The sequence below is a fragment of the Vitis riparia genome, chromosome 16 (assembly GCF_004353265.1).
Source record: "Vitis riparia cultivar Riparia Gloire de Montpellier isolate 1030 chromosome 16, EGFV_Vit.rip_1.0, whole genome shotgun sequence".
Classification (NCBI taxonomy): domain Eukaryota; kingdom Viridiplantae; phylum Streptophyta; class Magnoliopsida; order Vitales; family Vitaceae; genus Vitis; species Vitis riparia.
In genome coordinates, this window is record NC_048446.1 from 3,164,125 (window position 1) to 3,188,687 (window position 24,563).

Here is a 24,563-nt window from a genome sequence, read left to right on the forward strand (position 1 = left end):
TATGTTTTTGAGTTCAAATTGATAGGAATAAATTATGGGACAATTGCGCTTTCAAGTTAGTTAAGCCTGATAATCGGCACAACATCCTCCTATCACTCATGTTTGAGCTCAGGACCTAATGATGGAGTGGAGGTTAAGGTAAAGGATTTTACTTTTCGGTTGTTAAAAAAAAAAAAAAAAAACTCATACTCTCATCTCTCTCTTCATTTACTTCACCCTTCTCTCACATATTTATTAGTGACAATGGAACCATTTAGAGTGTAACAATGGAATTATTAAGAGCACCAAGGAGAGTTAATATCAATTATTTTTTATTTGATGGGAAATAGAGTCTCTTTATAGTGCTTTAAAATTGTAACTCTCCACATAAAGCAATGATTATATGGAAGTTCTTGGAGATGACATGTGTCATAAAAATGCGGTGATCCCTCCCCTTACCCTCCTTTTCATTCTGATAAGGACAAATTCAATACATTTAATTTCACCTTAGACAAACTTTCAACTCTAGCCACCAAACCAAGATCTTTAAACCAATATCAAAATGTTTGATGATGGGAAGACCAATTTCACCATCAAAATACATCCATATCCATTTTGGATCCCCCGATCCCTTCTCTCCACTTTGGTAGACGTATTAGCATCAAAATATAATGTTAAGGGTAACACCTTTGAGAACACTCTAAGATATAATCTAGCCACAAGTACTATAAAGGAAACATTGTTCTTCTAATGAGAGTGAAATCAACTTGCTTTGGTGCACATGGTACCACCCTCACCAAAGGTAATAGTAGGAGAGACCCTATTAACATCTATGTCAAAAGTGGACATTCATGTTCCCCTTGGCATCCATTATAGGCAGACGTCCATGTGTCATGAGCATTTGGATGGCTCGAGAATTTGTTTGAAGTATGATATAGGAGTTATATAGGGAGCACATACATTTGCTTATGCATTAAAGATCAAGGGTGAAATGTGTTGCGTGTCATGTTAATAAAGAATAGTCTTAAGTATGTATTACTATATACCAAAACATGTGACATTCGACATCTTTGTATTACGATAAAATTTGTATTTTTTTATATTTTTATATTAGATGTATATTAAGCTATGATTGATCCACATGGAGTTTACAAAATAGGATATGAAACAAAACTTGAAAAAAAACACATTTTTTAAATTAATGTTTTAAAGTTTTCCATACAAGTTTTTTAAAAACTCTGAAAATATTCTACATGTTTTTTCAACTATTTTTCAAGTTGTAAAAAAAATCTAAAATCATTATCCCAAAATAAATAAAAACTCGATTTTTTTTTTCAATTCTTAAAGCTATGTTTTTAATAATCAGCATAGAAAAACAACATCCTCATTAGTTTTACTTTTCCTTTCTATTTCTCATCAACCAAAAAAAAAAAACAAATGTATTAAAATATATACTTTAAATGATCTATTTATTTTAGATCCACATTACACAAAGAGAAAGAACTTTATAGAAAGAAGGAAAACGCAAAGCAACCCCTCCGGAATCAATCAGCAGAGGGTTAGAAGACCTCAATCAAATTCAGGAAATTGACAATTCTGGTGGCTAGAACCCCTCTCTTCACTTGTTATAGCTTCCTTGGCTGACACAAATACACAAATATTGAGAGAGAAAAGAACAGAGGAAAAAAGCAGGCATGGGTCAAGCCTTTCGCAAGCTCTTCGATACCTTCTTCGGCAACTCTGAGATGAGGGTACCCTTTTTTCTCTATCTTTTTCTTTACATACCCATTTGTATTCTGTGTTTCTGTATATGGGTTTCTTTTTGTTTCGTTTCAATTCATTTCTTTTTAATTTTTTTTTTGGTGGGTGGGGGGCGCTTTTTCTTTGTATGGGTTTTGTTTGTAGAGATTGAATTTTGTTTTTTTTTGTTTTTTTTTTATTGCAATTTGAGATTTTCTATTTGTGTGTATGTATGTTTTTTTTTTCTTTTTAATTTCTTTTGATTGTTTCCTTGCATAGGTTTTAATTTTTTTCAGGTTATTTATTTATTTATTATTATTATTTTTAATTTTTTATTTTTTGCACATTAGTTTTTCTGTTTTCTACTGAGATTGAAAATTGATTTTTTTGTGGGAATTTTTGGTTTGGTAATCTTAGCTGGTTTGGGGTTTCACATAATGGGTTTATTTGTTGTTATTTTTGTTTAATTATTCCTTTGAATGAGTTTTTTTTCCTTCTTTTTGAGACTGAAAATTTTGGTTCGTATGTATTATGTTTTCTTGTTGGTGGGGGGTTTTTTTTTTTTAATTAATTATTTCTTTCCATGAGCTTCTTTCTTTCTTTCTTTTCTTTGTTTTTTTTTTTTTTTTTTCCTGCCAATTTTGGGTTTTAATAACCTTAGTTGGTTAGCTATTTGAATGAGACTTTGGGGTTTTTCAGATTGTGGGTTGCGCTGATGTTATTGTTCTGATAATGATTGTAAGTGATTTTGAGGGTAGTACTGGGTCGCCTTCTGTTTGGTAGCTGAGGAAGTGAGGAAAGATGATGGAAAAAGAAATTTAAGGTGCTGCATTTTGCACTGTTTGGTTTTTAGGAAAATAGGAACTCGTTTTAATCTTGTGAAAACAATTTTAATGGTGAAAAAAAAAAATCAGTTTCAAATTTTCTGTTAATTTCTTTTCCCTTACTTCCTTGGCAAATAAATGCTGCATGATAGGATTTTTTTTGCAAGTCTAATGGGTCCGGTACTTCTCAAACTCACTTTATCAGGAAACTCTAAACTTGATGATCCATTTTGTCAATTTTAATTTTTTGAATTACAGTAGTACTAGTACATTTGATATATAGCGTCTCTCTTGGTGGGATTGTATTGAATTAGAATCATATGTCATGAAAAACTAAAGGGAAGAAAAATTTGGTACAAAGGTCAGGCATAGATCATACCATATATTATGTCATCGAGAAGGCATGTTAGGTCCTGCAGCTTCATAGATAATAGATGCCAGAGTGTATAACCATGAAGGGACTAGGTCAGCACTTTACAGTTATGGGTGGGGCTGTCTGGTGTGGATGCTTTAGTGTAGTTGTTCTAGATAAAAGAATGGGGGAAAAAGAGAGGGAGTAAGTGGTGTCTGTGGCAATAAAAGGGAAAATAAGAAGGATTTTGGCTTCTGTTTGGTGCTTGGTGGCCTATAATACATGCATGCAAAGCAGACTGCAAATACATACTAATGGGGCTACCACACTCCAAAAGAATGGCTGCTACATAATAATGCATTGGCTACAGTTCAAAAAGGAAGAGTGGCTATTGTGGCTTGGAAAGGGCCCTTGTTAAGAAGCCAAGAAGCAGTTAGCCACAACCAAGGCATCACTCTTATGTTATCATGTTTATCCATTATCCCCCTGCATTTTTTTTTTTGTTCAAAGCTTCAGTTAAAATAACCTTTATGATTGAGAGATTCGATTAGGAAAGGGAAGAAAGATCACCTTGTGGTTTGGAACTAGGTATGTAAGCCCAAGAGGGAAGGGGGGTTAGGCATTAGGAGGATATCCTTGAGGAATTAAGCCCTTCTTGGGAAATGGTTGTGAAGTTCCATAAGGAAAGTGATGTTTTATGGCATAAGGTCATCTTGGCCATTTATAGGTTAAGTCTAAAGGATGAGATGCCAACTACATTGTCAGGTGGTCACATATTGCCCTTGAAAGGCTATTGCACCAATTTCGTTAAACTTTTTTCGTTTCACTTGTTATTCTATGCGTGATGGTACAAGAATTCGTTTTAGAGAAGATCTTTTGTTGGGTGATAAATCTCTTTGTGAGTAGTTCTTAAACAACTAACCTAAGTTATTTCTTATCTCTTTTCAAGACTCCAAAATCAATAGCTCTAAAGATTAAGAAATTGCAAAGAGATTTTCCTTGGTTAGGGAGGGGTGTGTGCAAAAAAAAAAAATCTTATCAATTGAGATCTAGTGTGTAGGCCTAAGGTACCTAGAGGACTGGGGTATAGGAAGATTTCTTTGATGAATCATGCTCTCCTAGGAAAGTGATTGTGGAGCTTTCCTAAGGAAAGTTTTGTTCTTTGGTATAAGGTTATTTTGAGTATTTATGGGACACATCCTAATGAATAGGATGCAAACATTCTAGTCAGATGATCCTAAAAAATTTCAGGATTTATCCATACGTATTCATTTCACGATGGGTGATAGGGGGAGAATTCAATTGGGAAGACTTGTGGTTGGAGCATCAATTTTTGTGTTTACAATTTTCAAGTTTTTACCAAGTTGTAATAATTAAAAATTTCACCATATTAACTATACTTAAACAACTCCTCTTCTTTTTGTTTTGAGAATTTAATTTCTGTCCTAACCTTATTGACTTGGAGATTGAGGACCATGAAAGACTCATGTCCTCACTCACTTGTGTGCACTTGTCTTCACCCGTCTTAGATGCAGTAACTTGGTCTTCATCTTTTGTACGCTTATTCTCAATTAAATAATTCTTTATGGCTTTATCTAATACATTGGATCTAGTTTCTTTCTGTCTACCTAAATTTTTATGGAAATCTAAAGTCCCATCTAAGATCAAGACCTTTGCTTGACTAGTGGAGCATAAGAAGGCTAATACCAACAACATGCTACAATTGAAAAGCCTTTTAAATCCCCTAGTCTAGATTAGTGCATCTTATATGTGGGGTGTGGAGATATGATTGACCATTTCCTTCTACATTGTGCACTTACTTTGAGGCTTTGGCACATGCTATTTAGACAGGCCAAGATGGTTTGGGTCTCACTTAGGAGCATATGCGACATGATGATCATTTTATATAAGGATTTGAGGAGCTCCATTAGAGGCAAGACCCTTTGGCATATTGCTTGTCTCACTTTGCTTTGGATTGTGTGATGAGAGGGAAATGCTAGAATCTTTGAGGATGAGCGGAGGATGGTAGATGTGTTGTGGGATCTACTTCACTTCTATTCTTCGTTTTAGGCCTCTTGTCCTGTTGCTTTCAAAGGCATTCCTCTCGATGTTATTCGACTTGGTTGACATTTGGTGTTGTAATTTAAAAGGGTTTGAACAACAATGAGAGGAGCTTTCTCTGGGTTTGAGGAGATGTAAATTTTGGTTTTCTTATATGGACTAAACCATGTTGTATAGGTCTCCTTGTATAGTGATGGAGTTTAGTCTTTTCTTTATAAAGGTTTTGTAATTGTGGGGAGGATTCTTCATCCTTCTCATGTACTTTTCATTCATAATTAATACATCTTTGGTTTTTGATTTATATAAAAAAAAAAGAGTAGTCAGGTTGAGAAACTCTGTTATTTCCTCATTGCCAGTTTCCTCCTTGTCTAGATCTTGGAACTATAGTTTTTGTCATAACTTCTTACTACAGGATATTGAGGAGTTTGCTTTAGCTCATGTGTACTTGTCACCAGTTTTTTCCTTACGTGAGAGTTTGGTCCTTGAAATCCTTAGGCTTGTTCTCAATTAACTCCTTTAATGCTATCTTTGCTTTTTCCAATTTGATTCCTTTTATTCTTGTAATTTAATTTGGAAATCCAAAGCCCCACCAAAAGTGAAGGCCTTTGCATGACTTCCAACAAATAAAAAGGCCGATACTAATGACTTGCTCCAATAGAGAAGACCATACAAAACGCTTAGTCTGGAACGTTATGTTATGTGCAAGGGAAGTGGGCAATCTGTAAATCGTGTTTTTTACATTGTCTCACACCATTGACATTATAGTGTATATTGTTTCAACTTGCAAGGATTGATTAGGTTCCACACATAAGGGTGAATGAGATATTGATTATTTACTTTGGAGGTTTTTGGGACCTTCCTTTATAGTGCAGATTGTTTCAACTTGCAGAAATTGATTGGATTCCATTCTTATGTTGATTATATCCTTTGAGCTCTTGGGGAACTTCCTTGATGTAGAACTCTTTGGTTTATTGCTAGTCTCACTTTGATTTGGTTATTTGGTGGGAAAGGAATGCAAATAACTTTTAAGACAGGTGAAAGTCTCTGGAAGCAATTTAGGACTTGCTTTACTTCTCTTGTTCCTTGTGGGCTTCTATCAATGAAGCTTTTGCAAGTATCCCTTTGAGCCTCATTTTTCTAGAATGAAACCTAAATTGTAGAACCATGAGGTTGACTAAGAAGACACCTTTTGAATGGATGATACCTCAGAGGGGATTTTTTAAGCTAAATTTTGATGGATGTTCTTTGGGCAACCTGGGGTAGTTAGGGATTGGAGGGTTGCTTTGGGATCACTTGGCATAGTGCTAAGAGTATTTTCTAAACCTTCAGGTCAAAGTTTAACCATTGAGGCAAAAATTCTAACCCTTTTGGAAAGGTTGTTACAAGCAAAACCTTTAGGTCTCTACTTTTCTAATAAAAGGTGATAATGCTATTGTCATATCATGGGCAACTATGATCCTGGAAGTTTGATGGGTGGTTGCACCAAATATTTAATAATTCTTCCTCTTAGGCTCCTCCCTTAGGTAATCATGCAATAAATGCATTGGCAAAACGTGGAACTCGACATATGGTTTCTTTTGTATAAGATTTTATACCTTTGTGAATTATAGTTAGATTTAACTTTTTGAGCTAGCATACACCTATCTACCTTTTTTATCAGACTTTGTATAGAGGATTGTGTACTTTTGCAAAGGATTTCTCATCCTTCTTTGTACTTGATATTTCAATGCAATGAAATCATTGTTTCTGATAAAAAATCATTAGGAATCTAAGGGTGGATATTTCATTAGTTTTTGTTCGTGAAGTAGGGCAATAGAACACTAAAAAAGGAATCATGATAGATTGGTGGAGTTGAGATTTCTCCCCAACTTTGGTTGCAAAACTATAGTAGTCAATTTCAATTCACATGAGTGGTTTGGCCTAAAGCCTCATCATAGGCTTTATTGTAGTAGATCGTTCCTCAGTCCTTTGGTAACTCACATCCTTTAGTGTAAAAACTAAGGCTATATAAGAAGAGAAAAGAAGATAAGTGCCAACATTGTAAGACTAGAGATAACAACAAGACCACCCTATACAAAGCCTCTAACCGAAACAATGCCCATAAGTTTCAAGGTTGAAGATGTTATGCAAAAGTTTTATGTTATGTTAATCTCACTCTTTAACTTTATTCTCTTACATTTTTTTCACCACTTCACTAGCCATATTTCTAGTTTTCCAAACCATCTCTCTCTCTCTCTCTCTCCCCCCCTATTTATCTATCTATCTATATATATATATGGTAAAAGGAGTATCATAGATAGAGGATAAAATCCCATTTTGCTTTTATACTTTGATTTTCTTTTCATGTCCTAACATGCATTAAGCCTTATCAGTCATAACTTAACCCTCTATTTTTTGGAAACTCAAATACCAGAATTCTAGAACATGCAATCCCATTTTTCCAAATGCATTCAATCTCAAAGAGAAGTTTTGAAGGATGAACTACATTTGTTTGCTTCAAATGAGTAGTTTGAATGTATATCAGCATGATAACTAAGGTGTCATTTGGATACACTTCTTGTTTTCTATTTTTAAAAATAAAAAATGATAGTAACTTTTGTATAAAATTTAAGAAATATTTGAGACTTATCTTAAGAAGATAACGACTTATAAAAACTACTTTAAAAAATTGAGATATTAAAAAAATTTTAATACCTCAAATTTAAAAAATTTTAAATAATATTTCAGGACATAAAGTAAGTCTATATTTTTTTTATATAAGAGTTACTACAATTGATACTAGATTTATTTTTATTTTTTATTTTTTTTAAAAGGAACCATCTACATGATTAATTGCTGATAAAAATGAGAGAATTTTCTGAGAACCATCTGCATAATTTGGATGCTGTGTAGAATACGAGTGAAGAACATGATATGTCAAAATTAAGTTCTATGTAAAATTCATTGTTTACAGCTATCATTTTGTGATTGAGCAGTGAAAATGACTCTCTTCTAAAGAAGCAGTGGAAAACTTGATAAAATTGTTTGGCATAAGCCCATAATGCAGATGTGAAACACCAATTTCTCATTTATTATGCACTTCAAAATGTATTCCAATAATGCATTGTGTAATCATGTCAATTTATCATGTTGGGAAATCATAGTTGGAATAGCAACTAGCCATCTGTTATCCAGACATCCAATTAATATGTGCCTAATGCAATGTTTTTGGTTTCTTCTGTGATACCTGGATTCTAAATGGGTAAAAAGGTGTCAAGGAAAAAAAGGAAGAGAATGTGCCATTACCCTTTCATATTGAGAATACGTTTCTCTTAATTTTAGCAATTCATTGCATTCATTTTCCATGAAAAAATATTTCCTATAAAAAGAATCAACAGTTTGTTCTCTTTGGTTACTTTTTAGTTCTCATGTTTTGCTACATGGGTATCATTTCTTATTAACATAAAAATATTAATGCATCTTTCTTTATGATATTCTTGAGTTTATGCCTGTATTCTTAATATTTATTCATGATTTCTCTGTGTCCTTCAAGCTTATTTTCTTATTTAAATTATTAATTGAGTTGGATTAGGTTGTGATGCTTGGCCTGGATGCAGCTGGTAAAACAACCATACTGTACAAATTGCACATTGGAGAAGTTTTGTCCACTGTTCCCACAATTGGTACGTTAGGCTGTTGTTTTTTCCCTGTGATTTTTGTGTTTCAGCTAATAAATTTATGCTTTTCCTCCATCTAGTGGCCAATATAACTAGCCATATCTTCTGCTGGTTTTGAATGTTACTCTCTTGTCATGTCTTGTATTTGATATTGAAAGTGCATGTTATTTTACCTCTTTCTTTGTTTTCCTCTCCAAAAAAACCATGTTAATTTCAAGGAATTAAAATTTTGGACTATTGCCATAAAAACAATTACTTTTTCATGGTCACTGGTAACCAGGGACTGTTAGGAAAAGATAGAAGTTTATTACAGGAGGACAAAAGTTCAGTGCTGAACTTGATTCTAGTATTCATCCTTGGGATAGAAAACTGAAATATTTATGAATATAGATAAAAATAGAATCTCCCTTTGTATGTGCATTGCTTGGAAACAAACTCCCTACGTCACAATTTCCTTTCAGTTTGCCAGAATCTGTACTTTTATCTCCAGCCTGTGACCAGTCAGCCCACTGCCTCTGCAGTCTAGTGACCCCTCCAATTATACCCATGTGACTGGGGTTACCTAAAGAGCATCTATTTAGATTGAGTTTTGAGCCTGGGGGGAGAGAGAGAGAGAGTTCCCTGGTGATTTAATTGGGATGATTTTTTTTTGAACTTTGTAGTGACCAAGGCTTAAGAGGGACCATGAATCAAATTCTTTCCCATGCTTTCTGAAAGAAAAATTTTGAAGCCCTCATATGTATGAAACTACCCAGAGAGGGGGCAAATGGATAAGTCTTTGATTTAATTCTTAGTTTTTATAATGAACAACTTTTGTTACTGTATAGTTTTAGGTTGGTAATTTTGTTCCATTTCTTACAGACTTGAATGTACTTCTTTCCTTAGGTCTTGAAGAGTGCGATAACTTAGGTGAAGTAAATCTTATACTATTTTCTCATAAATAATGAATTTGTCAGTGGCAGAGAGACTCATGGTTTTTTATTACCTGGTGGTTGCTGGATGGTTTTTCATTGTAAATCTGGTGTTAATTGGATTGTTAAATGTTATTTCTTGCACTGAGTTTTTGATATCTTGATTAGTCAATTGGAATATGTAATTGAAGTTGTTAATTATAAAAACTAGAGATTAAATTAAAGACTACCTATCCCCCCATCTAGGTAGTTCCATACATGTAGGGCCTGAAAATTTTCTTTCAAGTGGTGTTAAAAGCAGGAAGATTTTCAAAAATCAAATTTTTTAGATTCCTGCAAGCCATAATCTATGCAACCACGGGGAATCAGCAGATCACCTGATATTTGTATCCTGTGCATGAAGCACGGGGAATCAGCAGATCACCTTTTTCTTCATTGTTCCTTGACGATTGGGTTGTGGCACATGTTATTTCAGTTAGCTAAGATGGATTGGGTTTGCCCAAGGAGCATATATGACATGATGTCCATCAAATTTAAAGGCTTCGGTAATTCTAAGAGAGGGATAGTTTTGTGGCAAGCTGCGAGCATAGCTCTAATTCGGGTTGTGTGGTGGGAAAGAAACGCAAGGATTTTCGAGGATAAAGCAAGGAATTCAGAGTTCCTTTGGGACTCTATTGTTTTCCTTGCTTCCCTTTGGGCTTTCTGTTCCAAGGCATTTAAGGGGACTCCCCTTAATGTGATTCAGTTGGATTGGATAGCGGTGTGTACTCCATAGGGATTGGTCCTTAGTGGGAGTTCGTTTGTTTTATGTGTATTTTCTTGTAATTTAGTTGTCTTTGGTGGGAGGATTTCTCATCCTTCTTCTTGTACTTCTTTTTATATTAATATATCTTTGTGGCGTTTCCAATCAAAAAAAAAAATAATCTATGCAACCACTAAGTGTAAGGACATCTATTAACTGTCCACCGTTTCACTGGAAAGTTAAGATGGAGTTCTTCATGAAGATGCAAGGAGAACATGTTGGAAGCCAATGGAATTTAGGTGGTTACTCCTAATGAAAATTGATGGTCCATCAGGTGAATTGAAACCCAAACAAAAATGGAATAAGATTGATAATAAAGGAACCGAGGCAAATGCCAAAGCTCTATATTCTATATTTATTTATTTATTTATTTTAATTAGTAACTTTATATTGGATATTTACTGGAGTCAGTCCTAATGAATTTCTCAGGATTGTTACCTGCAAGTATGCAAAAGAAGCTTGGGATATTCTTGTTATGACCCTTCAACTGTGAAGTTCTCTAAGCTTCAAATGCTTACTACTAAATTCAAAAATATTAAAAAGAAAGAGGATGAGGCCTTCACTGAGTTCTACACCAAACTCAGTAACATAGTGAATTCTTGTTACAATTTGGGAGAAAGAATTCTAGAGTCCATGGTGATCAAGAAAATTATTCTGAGATTGCTCCCAAAGAGATTTAGACCTAAAGTAGCCGTAATTGTAGAAAGTAAGAATGTGGACTCAATGAGATTAGTGGAACTTGTAGGTTCACTCTAAAGTTCTAAACCTATGAAATAACTCTACCTTGACCTAGGAGAACTAAAAGGCTAACTCTAAAGGCCTCCTTAAAGGAAAATAAAGAGTTTGAAGATGAGAGTGAATCAGTTCTCACTCCTTTGGAAATACTCATGTTTGCTAAAAAATTTAAACCCTTCATGAAACTTCAATAGAAGGTAAATTCAAAGGATGACTAAAAAGGGAAAGAAAGTTGTCTCTAAGAAAAATAGAGACAAAGGTCCATCTAAAGTATCTCAAGTGGAGTGCTTTAACTATAGAGGGAGGGGGTCGTTTGCTGCTGATTGTCCCTACGCCTAAAAGGAAGAAGAAAGTCATGCGAGTGACTTAGAGTAACTCCGAGTTCAATGAGCAAGAAAACTCCTTAGGTAAATCTTCTGCATTGCATCTCCCATGAACAAGAGTAGGAGAATGTGATGGGGGTGTAAGAGATCTATGAGGTCTACGAGAACCACCCTTACCTTTAGCCATAGAGGAAAATGAAGAGACACTAGAGAAATAAGAACTACCTTGAAAAGATGATTCGACAAAAAAGTCCTGAACTCTGCTTTGAAAAGCCCTACAAACTTAGATCTTGAGATTAACCGTCCAAAATGTGATGGCAGTACCTGAAGGACAAATAGGGAGTGTTTGAATGTAGGAAATGGGAAAATGAGGAGTCAAATGGGGCTTTTAAAGAGCCTTAAGCACGTCTCCCTAAAAACAATTGTTTAAATGCTCCTATTGCTGCACATGCACTGAGGAAGGAAAAAAGTTGATTTTATCTGCCCAATAGCTCCAAAGACCTTTAAGAACATTCCTAAAACTAGTTCTTGTCCTCACATAGAAGTTCAAATAGAAAGCTAGAAAATTCTAACTTGAACAGGATTAAATATTGTCATCCCATGAAAGTCCTAGTACTTACAAGCTTATAATTTGCATAAAATTAACTAGAGACTATGTTAAATAGTGTTTGATAGGCTTGAAAAAATTATTCACAACCCAAGAGGAGAATCAAAATAATATTACTACAAGAGCTTACCGAAATATCAAGATTTAAAATAATAAAGCTTAAGTGACATAAATGAGACTTTTAAATTCTAAAGACATGGAACTATCACTCCTTGAGATTCTTATTTAATCTCTACTAGCTATTTTAACTAATTAATTCAAGGTCCTAGCACAAAACGTAGTCGATTTAACCTTTATTCAATTGGATTTCCGTATAACACGACTAAACTTAGTTCATATAGATATTCATTAGTATTATGTGACTTTATGATTCCCCTAGATTTATTTTTATTTTATTTCTGTTATTCATGTAGTGGGGCAACATTTCATAGATTGACACTTTACTTTTATCTAAGTTGCACATTCCATTAATGGGCTTTCCACTTCTACAAGTGATGCATTCATTCTTGGATTAAAGATATTGATTTCTATTTTCTCCAAGGTAGCCTTTTTCACTTTTGGAATATTTTAAGATTTTTCTTTTATGCACAGCAGATGGGTTAAACAAGTTGAACACATTAAGGACCCAAAAAATTAACCATGACAAGCATAAGGAATGCAACAAAGGCAAACCTAGAGAAGTCATCAACCATGACAAGGGCATATCTCTTGCCACCAATACTTTCAGTTCTCATAGGACCCATGAGATCCATGTGAAGTAAGCCTAGAGACCTATTAGTCTAGATTTTGTTTAGTTTCTTGCGGGATCCTTTAATTTGTTTTCCTTTTTGACAATCCCTACAAATAAGGCCCCTTTAGGTTATTTAAACTTAGGAACACCTCTAACCAGGTCACCATTAACTACGCTTAACTCCATATGATTCATGTGTCCTAACCTTCTATGCCAAAGTTCAACAATGTTAAACTTAGCAATACCATAGATAAGCACTGGACTAAGACTCGAATGCATTGCATAGCAGTTATCTTACGCCCTATATTTTGTAAAGATACATTTTCTCATGTCATCAATGACTTCAATTTGATCCTAAGAAAGCTTAACACCAAACTTGTTGTCACAAATTTGGTTAATATTTTTTTTATAAAAAACAAAAGATATATTAATTATGATAGAAAGCACAAGAGAAGGATGAGAATTCCTCCCCACAAAATACAAAATACTAATCAAAATAAGACTACGCACCTGCACTATACAAGGAGAGCTATACACAAATCTCCTCAAGACCAGACTCAATTCCTCTTATTGTTAGTCACTCCCTTTGAATTACAAATTTGGTTAATACTAATTAAGGCGACTTTCAATCCTTCTACATAAAGGACTTCATTAAGTCTAGGACAACTTGATAGACTAACATAACCTCTACCCCTAACATGGGCTATACTCTATACCATCCCCTCTTTGTATGCTTTTGCGTCTTATAAAGAAGCTTGGTTAGTGGAGTTGTGGGATCATTTAGGAGAGGAAGGGGTTTGGAGCCCTAGTTTCTCTAGGCCCTTTAATGACTGGGAGGTGGAGAGATTATTTTTGTCAATCCGGGGAAGGAGGCTTAATCCTCTTTTGGAAGATAGAATGTTGTGGAAAGAAACTAAGGATGGGATTTTCTCAGTTAAAGCTCTTTATAGTGCTCTAGCTTCAAGAAGAGTTGTTCAGTTCCCTAATAGCATTATTTGGAGTCCTTGTGTTCCTACCAAAGTGGGTTTTTTTGCTTGGGAAGCCTCTTGGGGTAAGGTGCTAACTTTGGATCAACTTAAAAAGAGGGGCCGGATTCTAGCTAATAGATGCTTCCTTTGCTGTGAGGAAGAAGAGATTAGTGATCATATTCTTATTCATTGCACTAGGGCTAGAGTTTTATGGGAGTTATTGTTTGCTCTTTTTGGCGTTACTTGGGTCATCCCTTTTTCGGTTAGAGATACCCTTCTTGGATGGCGTGGCTTTAACTTGGGCAAGAAGCGTAGAAAGGTGTGGAAGGCAGCCCCTTCGTATGTTTTTAGGGCGGTTTGGAAGGAAAGAAATAGGATTGCTTTTGATAATGAGGAGCTTTCAATTCATAGGTTGAAAAATTCTTTTGTATGTAATCTTTGGTTGTGGACTAAGTCGATTGTAAATGAAGGTCCTCTTCCTTTACTCAGTTTTTTTGATTGGCTAGGTGCTAGTTGAGGGCTGGTGATTTTTTGTATCCCCTCTTCTTTTGTTTGTGCCTTTTGGCGCCTCTTGTATACCCCCGTATACTTTTGGGTTAGCCTCAAGGTGCCCTTTTCTAATATATTTCTTTCTGTGTGTTTGCTTATCAAAAAAAAAAAAAAATACCATCCCCAAAAACCACTAAACCACTGTTGAACTCCTCAGAAGTAGTGAAAAATGACTTTCTCTAGTCATATGTCTAAAGCACCCATTATCAAAATACTAATTAGATGGTGCTCTAGCCCTAAAGATAGTGAAGGCTACACTACACCTAATACAAGACTCTTACCTTTCTAAGACTTAAGTGTGTGATCTACACCCTTCCTAAGATTCAAAATATGACTTCCAAGGTGGTTGGACTCACTAACTAGTTATTAACGCAAATCTAATTTTTTTTAAAGAGCCTACTATAGCACTTACTAGCTTCATGTTCTAATCTATTACAATTAGTGCATTTAGGGGTTTGCTTAGAGGATGATTTAGGCTTTAAAAAGACAGTCTTTCCACCCATAGGAGTTTTTGACTTAGGAAGCCTATGCCTCTTTTGTCACTAGTGGTTTTGCCTTTAGAGATTACCTCTATTAAAAGTTTAGAGTTCAAAGATTTGTTTTTCTTATTCACATTTTAGAATTCGGATTCAAGGAACTTAATTCTTCCAATCAAGTTTTGATGTTTGTCTCTTAGTCCCTTAATCTTTTCATCCAAACAAGTTTTTTGAGATTCACAGGAACTTAATTTTTCATTAAATTCATGTTTCTCATATTCTAGGGATTCTATGTGAAAATTCTTTTTATTCAATGTTCTCTTTAATTTTACATTCTCACATTTTATCTTAGAGCTTTCTTGATATAAGGCATTGTGTGCTTCCTATAAATCCTCAAATTCATGTTCTTCTTCCTCTTCGTCTAATTCAACAATATTCTCAATTTTTTGGAAATAAAGAATTGAGGCTGAGAAGGCAATAAGAATATTGTCATCTTCACTGTCAATTGATCTTGTGGAGCTATTGTCATTAGACTTGGAGTCATTCCAAGTCACTTGCATGACTTTCTTGTTCCTTTTAGAAGTAGGACAATCAGTAGCAAAATGCCCTTTCTCTCCACAATTAAAGCACTTAACTTGAGATGCTTTGGATGAACCTTCGTCTCTATTTTTCTTAGAGTCAATTTTCTTCTCTTTTTTTGAGTCATCCTTGGAATTTGCCTTCTCTCGTAGTTTCATGAAGGTTTTAAACTTTTTGGCAAACATGAATAGTTTAGGAGTGAGAAATTGTTTACTCTCATCTTTTGAGTCTTCAATTTCCTTTGAGGCCTTCAGGGATGCACTTTTAGGTCTCCTAGGTGAAGGTAGAGTCATCTTGTAGGTTTTGGAGTGAACCTACAAGTTCCACTACTCACTAAGTTCACGTTTTTACCTTCTTCAATTGCAGTCACTTTTGGTCTAAATCTCCGTGGGAGAGATCTTAGGATTTTCCTGACCACCTTAGACCCAGGAATTCTTTTTCCCAAATTCAAGAAAGGATTCACTATCATTGAGTTTAGTGTAGAACTTAGTGAAGGTCTCATCCTCTTTCGTTTTAATATTTTCCAATTTAGTAGTAAGCATTTAAAGTTGAGACAACTTCATAGTTGAAGTGCCTTCATGGGTCACAACAAGAATATCTTGAGCTTCTTTGCATTCTTGCAGGTTGCAACCTATGAAATTCATTAGGACTAACTCCCTTAAATATGCAATACAGGGTTTTAGAATTTGCCTCACTCCATTATCAGTCCTATCCCATTCTTATTTGGATTTCAATTCACCTAAAGGACTACCAATTTTCATTAGAGGTAAGCACCCAAATTCCACTATATTTTGTATACATTCTGCTTGCATCTTCAGGAAGAACTTCATCCTAAATTTTTAGTGGGTATAATTATTCCCATAAAAAAATGGGGGATGGTTAATAGAAGTCCCTACCCTTTGTGGTTCCATATATTAAAGGAGAGTGAATTGACAGTCTTTGATTTAATCCCTAGTTTATTATAATTATCAACTTCAATTGTAGATTTCAATTGATTAATCAAGAGATCAAAAATCCAGTGTAAGAAATAAAATCAACAATCCAAGTGACACCATATTTATGTGGAAAAACCACCTAGCAACCATTAAGTTATTAGAAAAACCACTGGTCTTTCGACACTTACAAATCCACTAATTATGAGAAAATCGTACGCAAATTGATCTGATCAAATGTACTTGTCCCAAGGGTCTTACATCGATAACACCTATCCTTATCTTCCACGCCCTCCACTCAACACACCTCTTGTGCTCCTTAGTGGATCTCTCGGCACCCTTTTTGAAGATTTCACAATGCGAGTTCAGGCCTCTTCCAACCAAGGATGCTTTGAGAGGGATGAGTTGAAACCCTATAGATAGGTGAAACTTTAATTTTTCAAAGATTTGGTTTTTTCTATAAAAAATAAGTCCATATATTCTAAAAACCCTAGCAACAAATTAGGAGGGTTTTTAACATTTTTAAAATCCCAAAAACATATTTTTCTAATTAAAAACTATTTAGAAACCCAAATAAATTAATGGCTGTTTGAATGCCTAAGGGTGGGTGTTTGAATGTATACTTCACTCCTCTCCCAATTCTGTTGTTTTTCCGAGCCCCTTTTTAATTCTACATTCAATTCAAAATGTGTAATTGGGATTCTAAGCTTTTTACCAGTCCAATGATGCACACTTACCTTCCTATAAATAAAAAATGATGCACACTTACCTAAACCTTGACAATTCTGAACATTTCCAAAATCAATTTTTGATGAAGTCTGAAGGTGTCATACTCTTTAAGACCCAAGGAGATAAGTGCATTCAAGCTTGTAGGAAATGGAACAAAATTACCAACCTAAAACTATAGAGTAACATTTTCAATTATGAAAGTTTCTGATGTTTTGTTCCATCCCTCATTTGAACAATAGCTAGGAATGCAAAGCCACATCATGCCACTGTGCACTTGTCCATGAAAACTGCGGAGGAGATAACCATTATAGCAGAAATGGTCTCTGGAGCAACCTTCTGAAAATCCACTATACTGAAAAACCTCTGACTTACAGTTTGCGGAGTTAGGTGTTCTGCCTCTTGGGGTGTTTTAGTTCCCCCCTCATCTAGTTAAGAAGGTGCTCTATGAATGGCATGATAGCTTTGTGGGGAAAAAAATTAAGTTCAATTTGTAGTTTGACTCATTTTTGTTTGTTTTGGGCTAACTAGAAAAAGCACAGTAGAGGAATCTTTGAAGGAGAGAATGGTCAGAATTTGTGGTGGAAAAGCAGTTTCTTAAATCTCTGTTCTCATGGTCCAAGTGTATATTGGGGGATGTTAATCTTTCTTTTTTGACTTTATTGGATTGCTTGTGATCGGCTTATGCCAGTCAATCTCATTTGTATTTTTCTTCTTTTGGCCTTGGGATGCTTTTTATGCATCCTGTGTAACTTAGATTGCACCTCCTTTTGTTAGTGCTCTTTTCAGATATATTTATTTATAGTTGGCTATCGCAAAAATCTCACTGTAAACTTGATGTGGTTGCTATGATAGACTTGTCAAAGAATTAGCTAGATGAACACATGGCTGCTGAGATTTAATTTTGGCTTGTTCATCCTTAACAGAGTTACTAGTTAGGTCGTTTGGTTGATGCCTAATCTGGATAAACAATTCAATTCATTATATATCCATCAAATAGATACAATATCACACATCCATCAATTTAGCCATGTAGGATCTCCTATGATATTAAGTTTGTAAGAAAGGATAGAAAGATAAAGAATCAAGGAAGAGAGATAGGCTGTGGGAAGGTGGAAGCATCTCAACTCACTGGAACTAGAGCAGCACCTTTTCTTGATCTCACCAAACCGGGGCGTGTGGTATCTCTCACCACACAATATCACAAACTGTGGAAGTTCACCTCAATTGGCTTCACTTCATTATAACTAGAAAATTACACTCAATCTTGGGCTTGTGGAATCTCATAATGGCATGGTATCTCACCATGCAAAGCACTTGAGGATGTAATCTTCTTCTATTCAATGTCTTGGAATGAAAAGTTACAAGGCTGTATATAGCTTTACTAAGGAATTCACTTGAAAGGTTAATTTGACAAAGGATGTTACTGAGTGATGAAGTACTTAAAAACTATGCTTACTAGACATTATAGAAATATGAAATCAAAGTAGCAAAAAACATCTTCATGTCTCATTCAATAACTAGAATGCTGGTCAAGTAGAAGATTTTGACCATTGGACTCCTCACTTGGGCAATGATGCAGATGCATTTGCAAAACATGCAGCTAGAGGTTTCTTTTGTAGAAGATTTTATACCTTGGTGAATTGAGTTAAATTTGACTTTTTGGACTAGTATGCACTCATCTATCTTTTTTATCCTTCTTTGTATGGAGGATTGGGTGTTTCTTGGGAGGATTGCTCATCCTTCACTGTACTTAATATTTCAATGCAATAAAATCATTGTTTCCTACCAAAAAGAAAAAAAATGCTGGTCAAGTAAAATTACCAAAACAGTCATCTCATATTGCATGTTGGTGGAACCAACATTCATTCCATGAGTTCTTGGGAGTGTTATCTGTATCAATGGGTTGCTCAGTTGATATGTTATATTTCATTCATTGCATTAACTTCCAAATCTTTCATTATGTTGTGCATTGTTAACAGTTGATCATATTGTACATGTATTATACTATGGATGTTGATGTGTCGAATGGAGCTTCAGATTGATTTTAATTGATCTTTTTCTGGTAATATATAGGTTTCAATGTGGAGAAAGTTCAGTATAAGAACGTGATGTTCACAGTGTGGGATGTAGGTGGACAAGAGAAACTCAGGCCACTCTGGAGGCATTACTTTAATAATACTGATGGACTGGTAATCATTACTTTTTATAGCCATATTTGTTCAGTAATTGTTATTAGGGTCAGTTTCATTTTATTTTAAGTTACCGTTCTCTTTGTATAATTCTAAATGTTTTTTACTGGTTCTGTGCTGGTTGCCATCTGGTATGTCTTAGTGGCCCATAATTTGTTAAATCACCATAGCATTTCACGGGTATCTAAGGGTTTTTTTTTTCTTTTTAAATGTAGGCAAAGATAATTTTGCTAAAAGCACCGGAAAAGAAAAAGGCGCAACCAAAGTATACAGGAAGTATATAAAGGGTGCCACATAACAAAAAAAGGGATAAAGGGGAGGGAAAAAAACCCACCCTCCCCTAGCCCAGCCAATCATGGAGTCAACAACAAGATAGAAGCCAGATCACTATGCCTCTTAGATCAAAGACAATGAGCACAAAGGAAAGAATTTTTCAGCACTTGATTTGCTCATTTTCAAACGATCCATGGTTTCGCTCCTTCCATATTGTCCTAGATAAGCATACTGTAGTTATACTCCAAGCCCTTTTGTACGTCTTCCCCACAAAATCCCTATGCCAGTCCAGTAATATCTCTCTTACAGAAGAGGGCATCATCCATTCAACTATAAATAAAGAGCATAAAGATGCCACAGGATCCGAGTTTTATCACAATTTAGAGAATGTTAAACCACCAATTCACAGGATATTGATTTTTGGCACTTTTGCAAAGATAGCACCAATTCACTAAGGTTCATCCTGTGATCCTCCTCTTTTTAATCGATCCAGTGTCAAAATCCTCCCACACTCCACTTCCCAAGTACTGGAAACTAAGAATGTTAAACCACCTGCACCTAAAAGACCTATCCTCCTCCTGGTTCCATCTAAAGAATAGAAAGCTTCGACTGTAAATTTTCCATCCTTGGATTCCCTCCATACAAGCTTGTCCTCACCATTCCTCAATTGTCTTTCTTGAATCCTTTTAAGAAAGACACTACTTCAAACTCCCAATCCGGAGTTATCTTGAGAAACAAGGTTTCCAATGCCTTTCCCCACCTAGATACCACCCACACATCCACAACCCAAGCTTCCTTAGAAGTAGCAATGGAAAACGAAAGAAGGGAAGGAGACATTCAAGGGTGAATCACATCACCAAACATACTTTCTTAGAAGTATCTTGTTCATTTTTTTCTTCTATTTGGTTTTTATAACAATGAAGCCCTCAACCTATGTTGAAAATGGTCTATATATGCAGATCTATGTTGTTGATTCCTTGGATCGAGAGAGGATTGGAAAAGCAAAGGCAGAGTTTCAGGTTGGGTGTCCTAGATAATGTATTTATGTCAAACGTCTTGATTGGTTGATTAGTTTCTCAGTTAGTTTACTTATTTCTTCTTTCAGGCCATCATTCGAGATCCATTTATGCTGAACAGCGTCATCTTGATTTTTGCAAACAAACAGGACATGGTATGTTGCATTAGTGGATTCTTGATTGTTTTTTTTTAATCTTGCTCATGAAAGATGTAAAAGCACATGAAGGAAAACACGGATTCTGGTCTAACACAGAAATGGAGTGTCTGACGTTACAGCCTGTAATGCTACTAAACCAGTGTGTCAGTATTTTTGTAGTAAAAAATTTATATAAATTAAGAGAATTCCTTTAAAACTAAAAAAGTATCATGACAGGTGGCCTAGAACTAAAAAAAACTACAATATCAGTGCCTCCAAACCTCTTTACAAGAAAAAACCTCAGTGTGAAATGGAGCCTTGAAATGAATTAACAAACATGGCAAATTCATCAACCATTACAAGCAAATTGCTGGTAAACAAATTTTAAAATCAATTAAAAAGTAAAAATGAAAATGTCTTAAGGAAGCTCTGCTATGGGAATCCTATTCTTGGATGATGTCTGAAGTGTTTCAGGGCAAAAGGATTTTCAAACAACAGATTAAGAAACTAATTCAGACAACTTGTGGTGAATTAGGAACTCCTTCCTCTGCTTTGTTGGATTTGGGTCTGATTGTATGTGCAATTCCTGTACCCATACTTATTAGTAACATATCTGAGCAATTCACATATTTTGACAGTCATGTTGCGTAATTGGAGCAATACCATTTTTAGAGTGTGGAAATAAATGTACAGAGTTTCCTTTAAAATAGTCAAACCAAGATGCATTGGCTCAAAACAATGGTATTAAAAAATCTATATGCAGGTCTGGAAGAATTTTGTTGAGTGTACCGATATGATTTCTGGGCCATTACATATTTTACTCTTGCTGCAGCGAACACGAGTCCAATTTCGTGGTACTGAAACCACTGGGATTAGTTGATCTTCATTGTTTCTATGGGCTGACAAGCACTCTTAGTCGATAACATCAAGAAAGGAAATGAAATCTGAATCTTCAGCTTTCTTTATTTGGCACCCAAGAAAGCAAAAACCTTCACTCATTGGTCCAAATACAAGCATACAATTAATTAGGTTAACTTAAGTGAGTTGTTAAACTTTTTGGTGACTCAAACAACATATTCTTTCTTTTTTCCCTCAGTTTATGACATACACTGTTGACTAGTTGTTTCATTTATTTTTTTCCCTATTGGGAGGTTACTGAAGATGGGTTATAGCTTTTGCATATAATTATATGACTATATTGTGACGACTACTATGAATATCCTTTGGGCAGTTGGTTTGCACTGGACTTTTGCTAGATTTGACCACACAGCCATGACATTGTGATAATTGTTGATTTGCTTTGATTTGATTAGTATGTCCTTGATACAATTTGATAGTTAATCCTTTGTCTGTCTTTCTCCTGTTCAGAAAGGTGCAATGACGCCAATGGAAGTATGTGAAGGATTAGGTCTCTATGATCTCAAGAACCGAAAATGGCATATACAAGGAACTTGCGCTCTGAAGGGAGATGGCCTTTATGAGGGCTTGGACTGGTTAGCCGGAACTCTCAAGGAATTAAGAGCCGCTGGATACTCCTCAGTGGGCACTTCATCCTTCTAACCAACCAGGTCAAAACTCCTCCAACTTCAGTTGGGAAAGCAACCATTTTTTCAGTTTCTTCTGTTCTTAATGATTTTCCTCCTGCAGGACTTTCGAGGCTCTAAGTTGGCTGATGGATGAAGCTGCAGAATTGGGCACTTAGACATCAAAGTCATGAATATTAATTGATTATTTTCAGGTTCTGTTTAAAAGCTGATGAAGTCTACTTACTCCTGGCCAATACTTGGCACTTACCTCTGTGATTTTCTTCAATGTATATTTAGATACAGGCCTTGCCTCTCTGGGGTTTAACCGGACAACAACAGGGAGCTCTCTATGATTTTGGTTTCCCCTAGAATAATACTCTTTACATATATATCATATGAAGGTCCTCGAGTGGTTAGTTTGGACTCTCTCCCTCTCACACACACATCTGGACCAGTCTCTTGCTGATATTTGCCCATTGAAACAGCTTTGCTTGGTATTGATGTTGCTGTTTGTGTAGCTTTTACTCCGGCTTTGGTCTATGTTGAGTAGGATGGTCTTATCCCAGTAGTTTTCATTCACTTTATTCTGTTATGGCCAGTAGGTGAACTGGGCAAGTTGCTTAATATCAGTGAGTCACCACCCAGACACCACCTAAGGTTGGTGTTTTGATTGTTACGGTTTTGGTCTTCTTCCATTTTTCAGGTTTATTAGCAGCAATCCTCTCCCTGAATTTGTGTTCAAAAGAACTTGTAATGTTGTCTGCTTTCTCAGAAGCCATCATGGATCAAAACAAATTCCCTCAGAACAGACCCTACATCTTGCTGGATTTACCATCTCTACTGAGTGGAATTTGGCCATTCATGGAGCTTCCATCTACCCTACAAAGATCAGTTCCAGAATCATATGGGTTTTCTTGAGTTTGCTTTCATGAACCCAAAGAACTCAAATCAAGCGATTTGGTGATGAGACGGTAAGATAGTTCCCTTGATTTACATTCACAACTTTCATCAAAGTTTCCTTAATTTTCTCATTTGCTATTCCATTTGCCCGCATGTTTGAAGATGGTCAGAGTACCCGGTACTTAGCTAAACAGGAAAGTGATCAGTTCCCCATACTATGTTTGGTTTCTAGAAATGGCAAAGAAAATTTAAAAGAAAATAATTTTCTCATATTTGATTTTATAATTAAAAATATAAAATAAATAAATGAAATTTAAATTAGTTATAAATTTATTTATTTTTAAATTATTTAATTTTTATACAGAAGAAAAATAAGTCAAATGAGCTTGAGGAATCATACAAAAACTTTTCAATTTTGTCTTTTTTTTTTAAAAGTATTTTCCTTCAAATTTTACGAGAATCGAGTAGAAATAAATGGGAAATTTTTATACATAGTCTCAATTTTGAAAACAATAAAAATGAAAATTTGGAGCCTCTAATTTTAAGCACTCCGGTCCATAAACTCAAAACCTAAAATAGTCTCGTTCAGATGTCTAAAAAGATTAAGGTGATGTTTGTTTTTTTTACTTAATTCTAAATAAAATTTTAATACTTAATAGTGTTAAATATTAAGTTGTTTGTTTTTGTAGTATTTTATTTATATTAAGTATTACAAAGTAAAGAAAAACCAATATGTTATTTTTTTTATTTAGAAAAAGTTACATATTTTAGATTTTTCTATTTATTAAAAAATTTATAATAAGTTATTAAAAAATAGAAAAACAAACAATCTAAATTCTAAAAACAAATTGTTTTCAGCAAAAAGTCAAAAAAACAAACACCACCTAAGTCTCAAAAAGTCCCCATGTCATGCACTTTTCAAATCTATATCTGCAGGTAAATATATAGCTCTTGTATTATTTTTATTTTTTAAAGTTATGTTTGGTTCTCGAAAAATATTAGAACAAAAATAATATGAAAAATAATTTTTTTATGTTTGATTGTTATATAAAAAATATAAAAAAATTAAATATAATCAAAATTATTTGAAAACTTATACATATTCAAAATAATTTTGTACATAATAAAAATAATATAATTATAAATATTAACAGGATTTCCCATCCTCGGCTAGTCCAAGATGGAATAGAGCTAAAGTAAATTTTCAAGCAGCGACGAAGATGGGAAGCCCTCCTCGACTCTGCCCCATCCCGATTCCATCCCTAGTCCTAGGAAGATAGAAAACTTTTCACAGAAGTTGCATAAAAAATAAAAAATAAAAAGAAAAAGAAAAAGAAAAGCTGGATGTTGAAGACCTCATAAAGTGCCCAGTTCCAAGGGGCCTAAAACCCTGATTTCATGCTTTATTCAACCATAAGATACCTCATTTACAGACAAAACCAGAAAAAATGAAGCTGCAAGAATGTAGGATTCATATTAGAGACTTGAGATCAAATCAGGGCTTCAATCAAGACAGGTGGTTCTAGGGTTACAAACCCGGTATCGCCCTTGGTGTGTCCCAATATGACT

General features: G+C 34.8%; 1 protein-coding gene across 1 annotated transcript; it reads left to right on the forward strand.

The window, feature by feature from the left end:
• Positions 1 to 1,467: 1,467 nt before the first annotated feature.
• Positions 1,468 to 22,576, forward strand: LOC117933755 (ADP-ribosylation factor 1-like 2). Its single transcript, XM_034855274.1, has 7 exons — positions 1,468 to 1,730; positions 8,528 to 8,618; positions 19,027 to 19,142; positions 20,375 to 20,434; positions 20,521 to 20,586; positions 21,937 to 22,136; positions 22,216 to 22,576. Exons 1-6 carry the CDS (start codon positions 1,674 to 1,676, stop codon positions 22,126 to 22,128), a joined length of 582 nt encoding a protein of 193 aa, XP_034711165.1. The 5' UTR covers positions 1,468 to 1,673; the 3' UTR covers positions 22,129 to 22,136; positions 22,216 to 22,576.
• Positions 22,577 to 24,563: the final 1,987 nt, after the last annotated feature.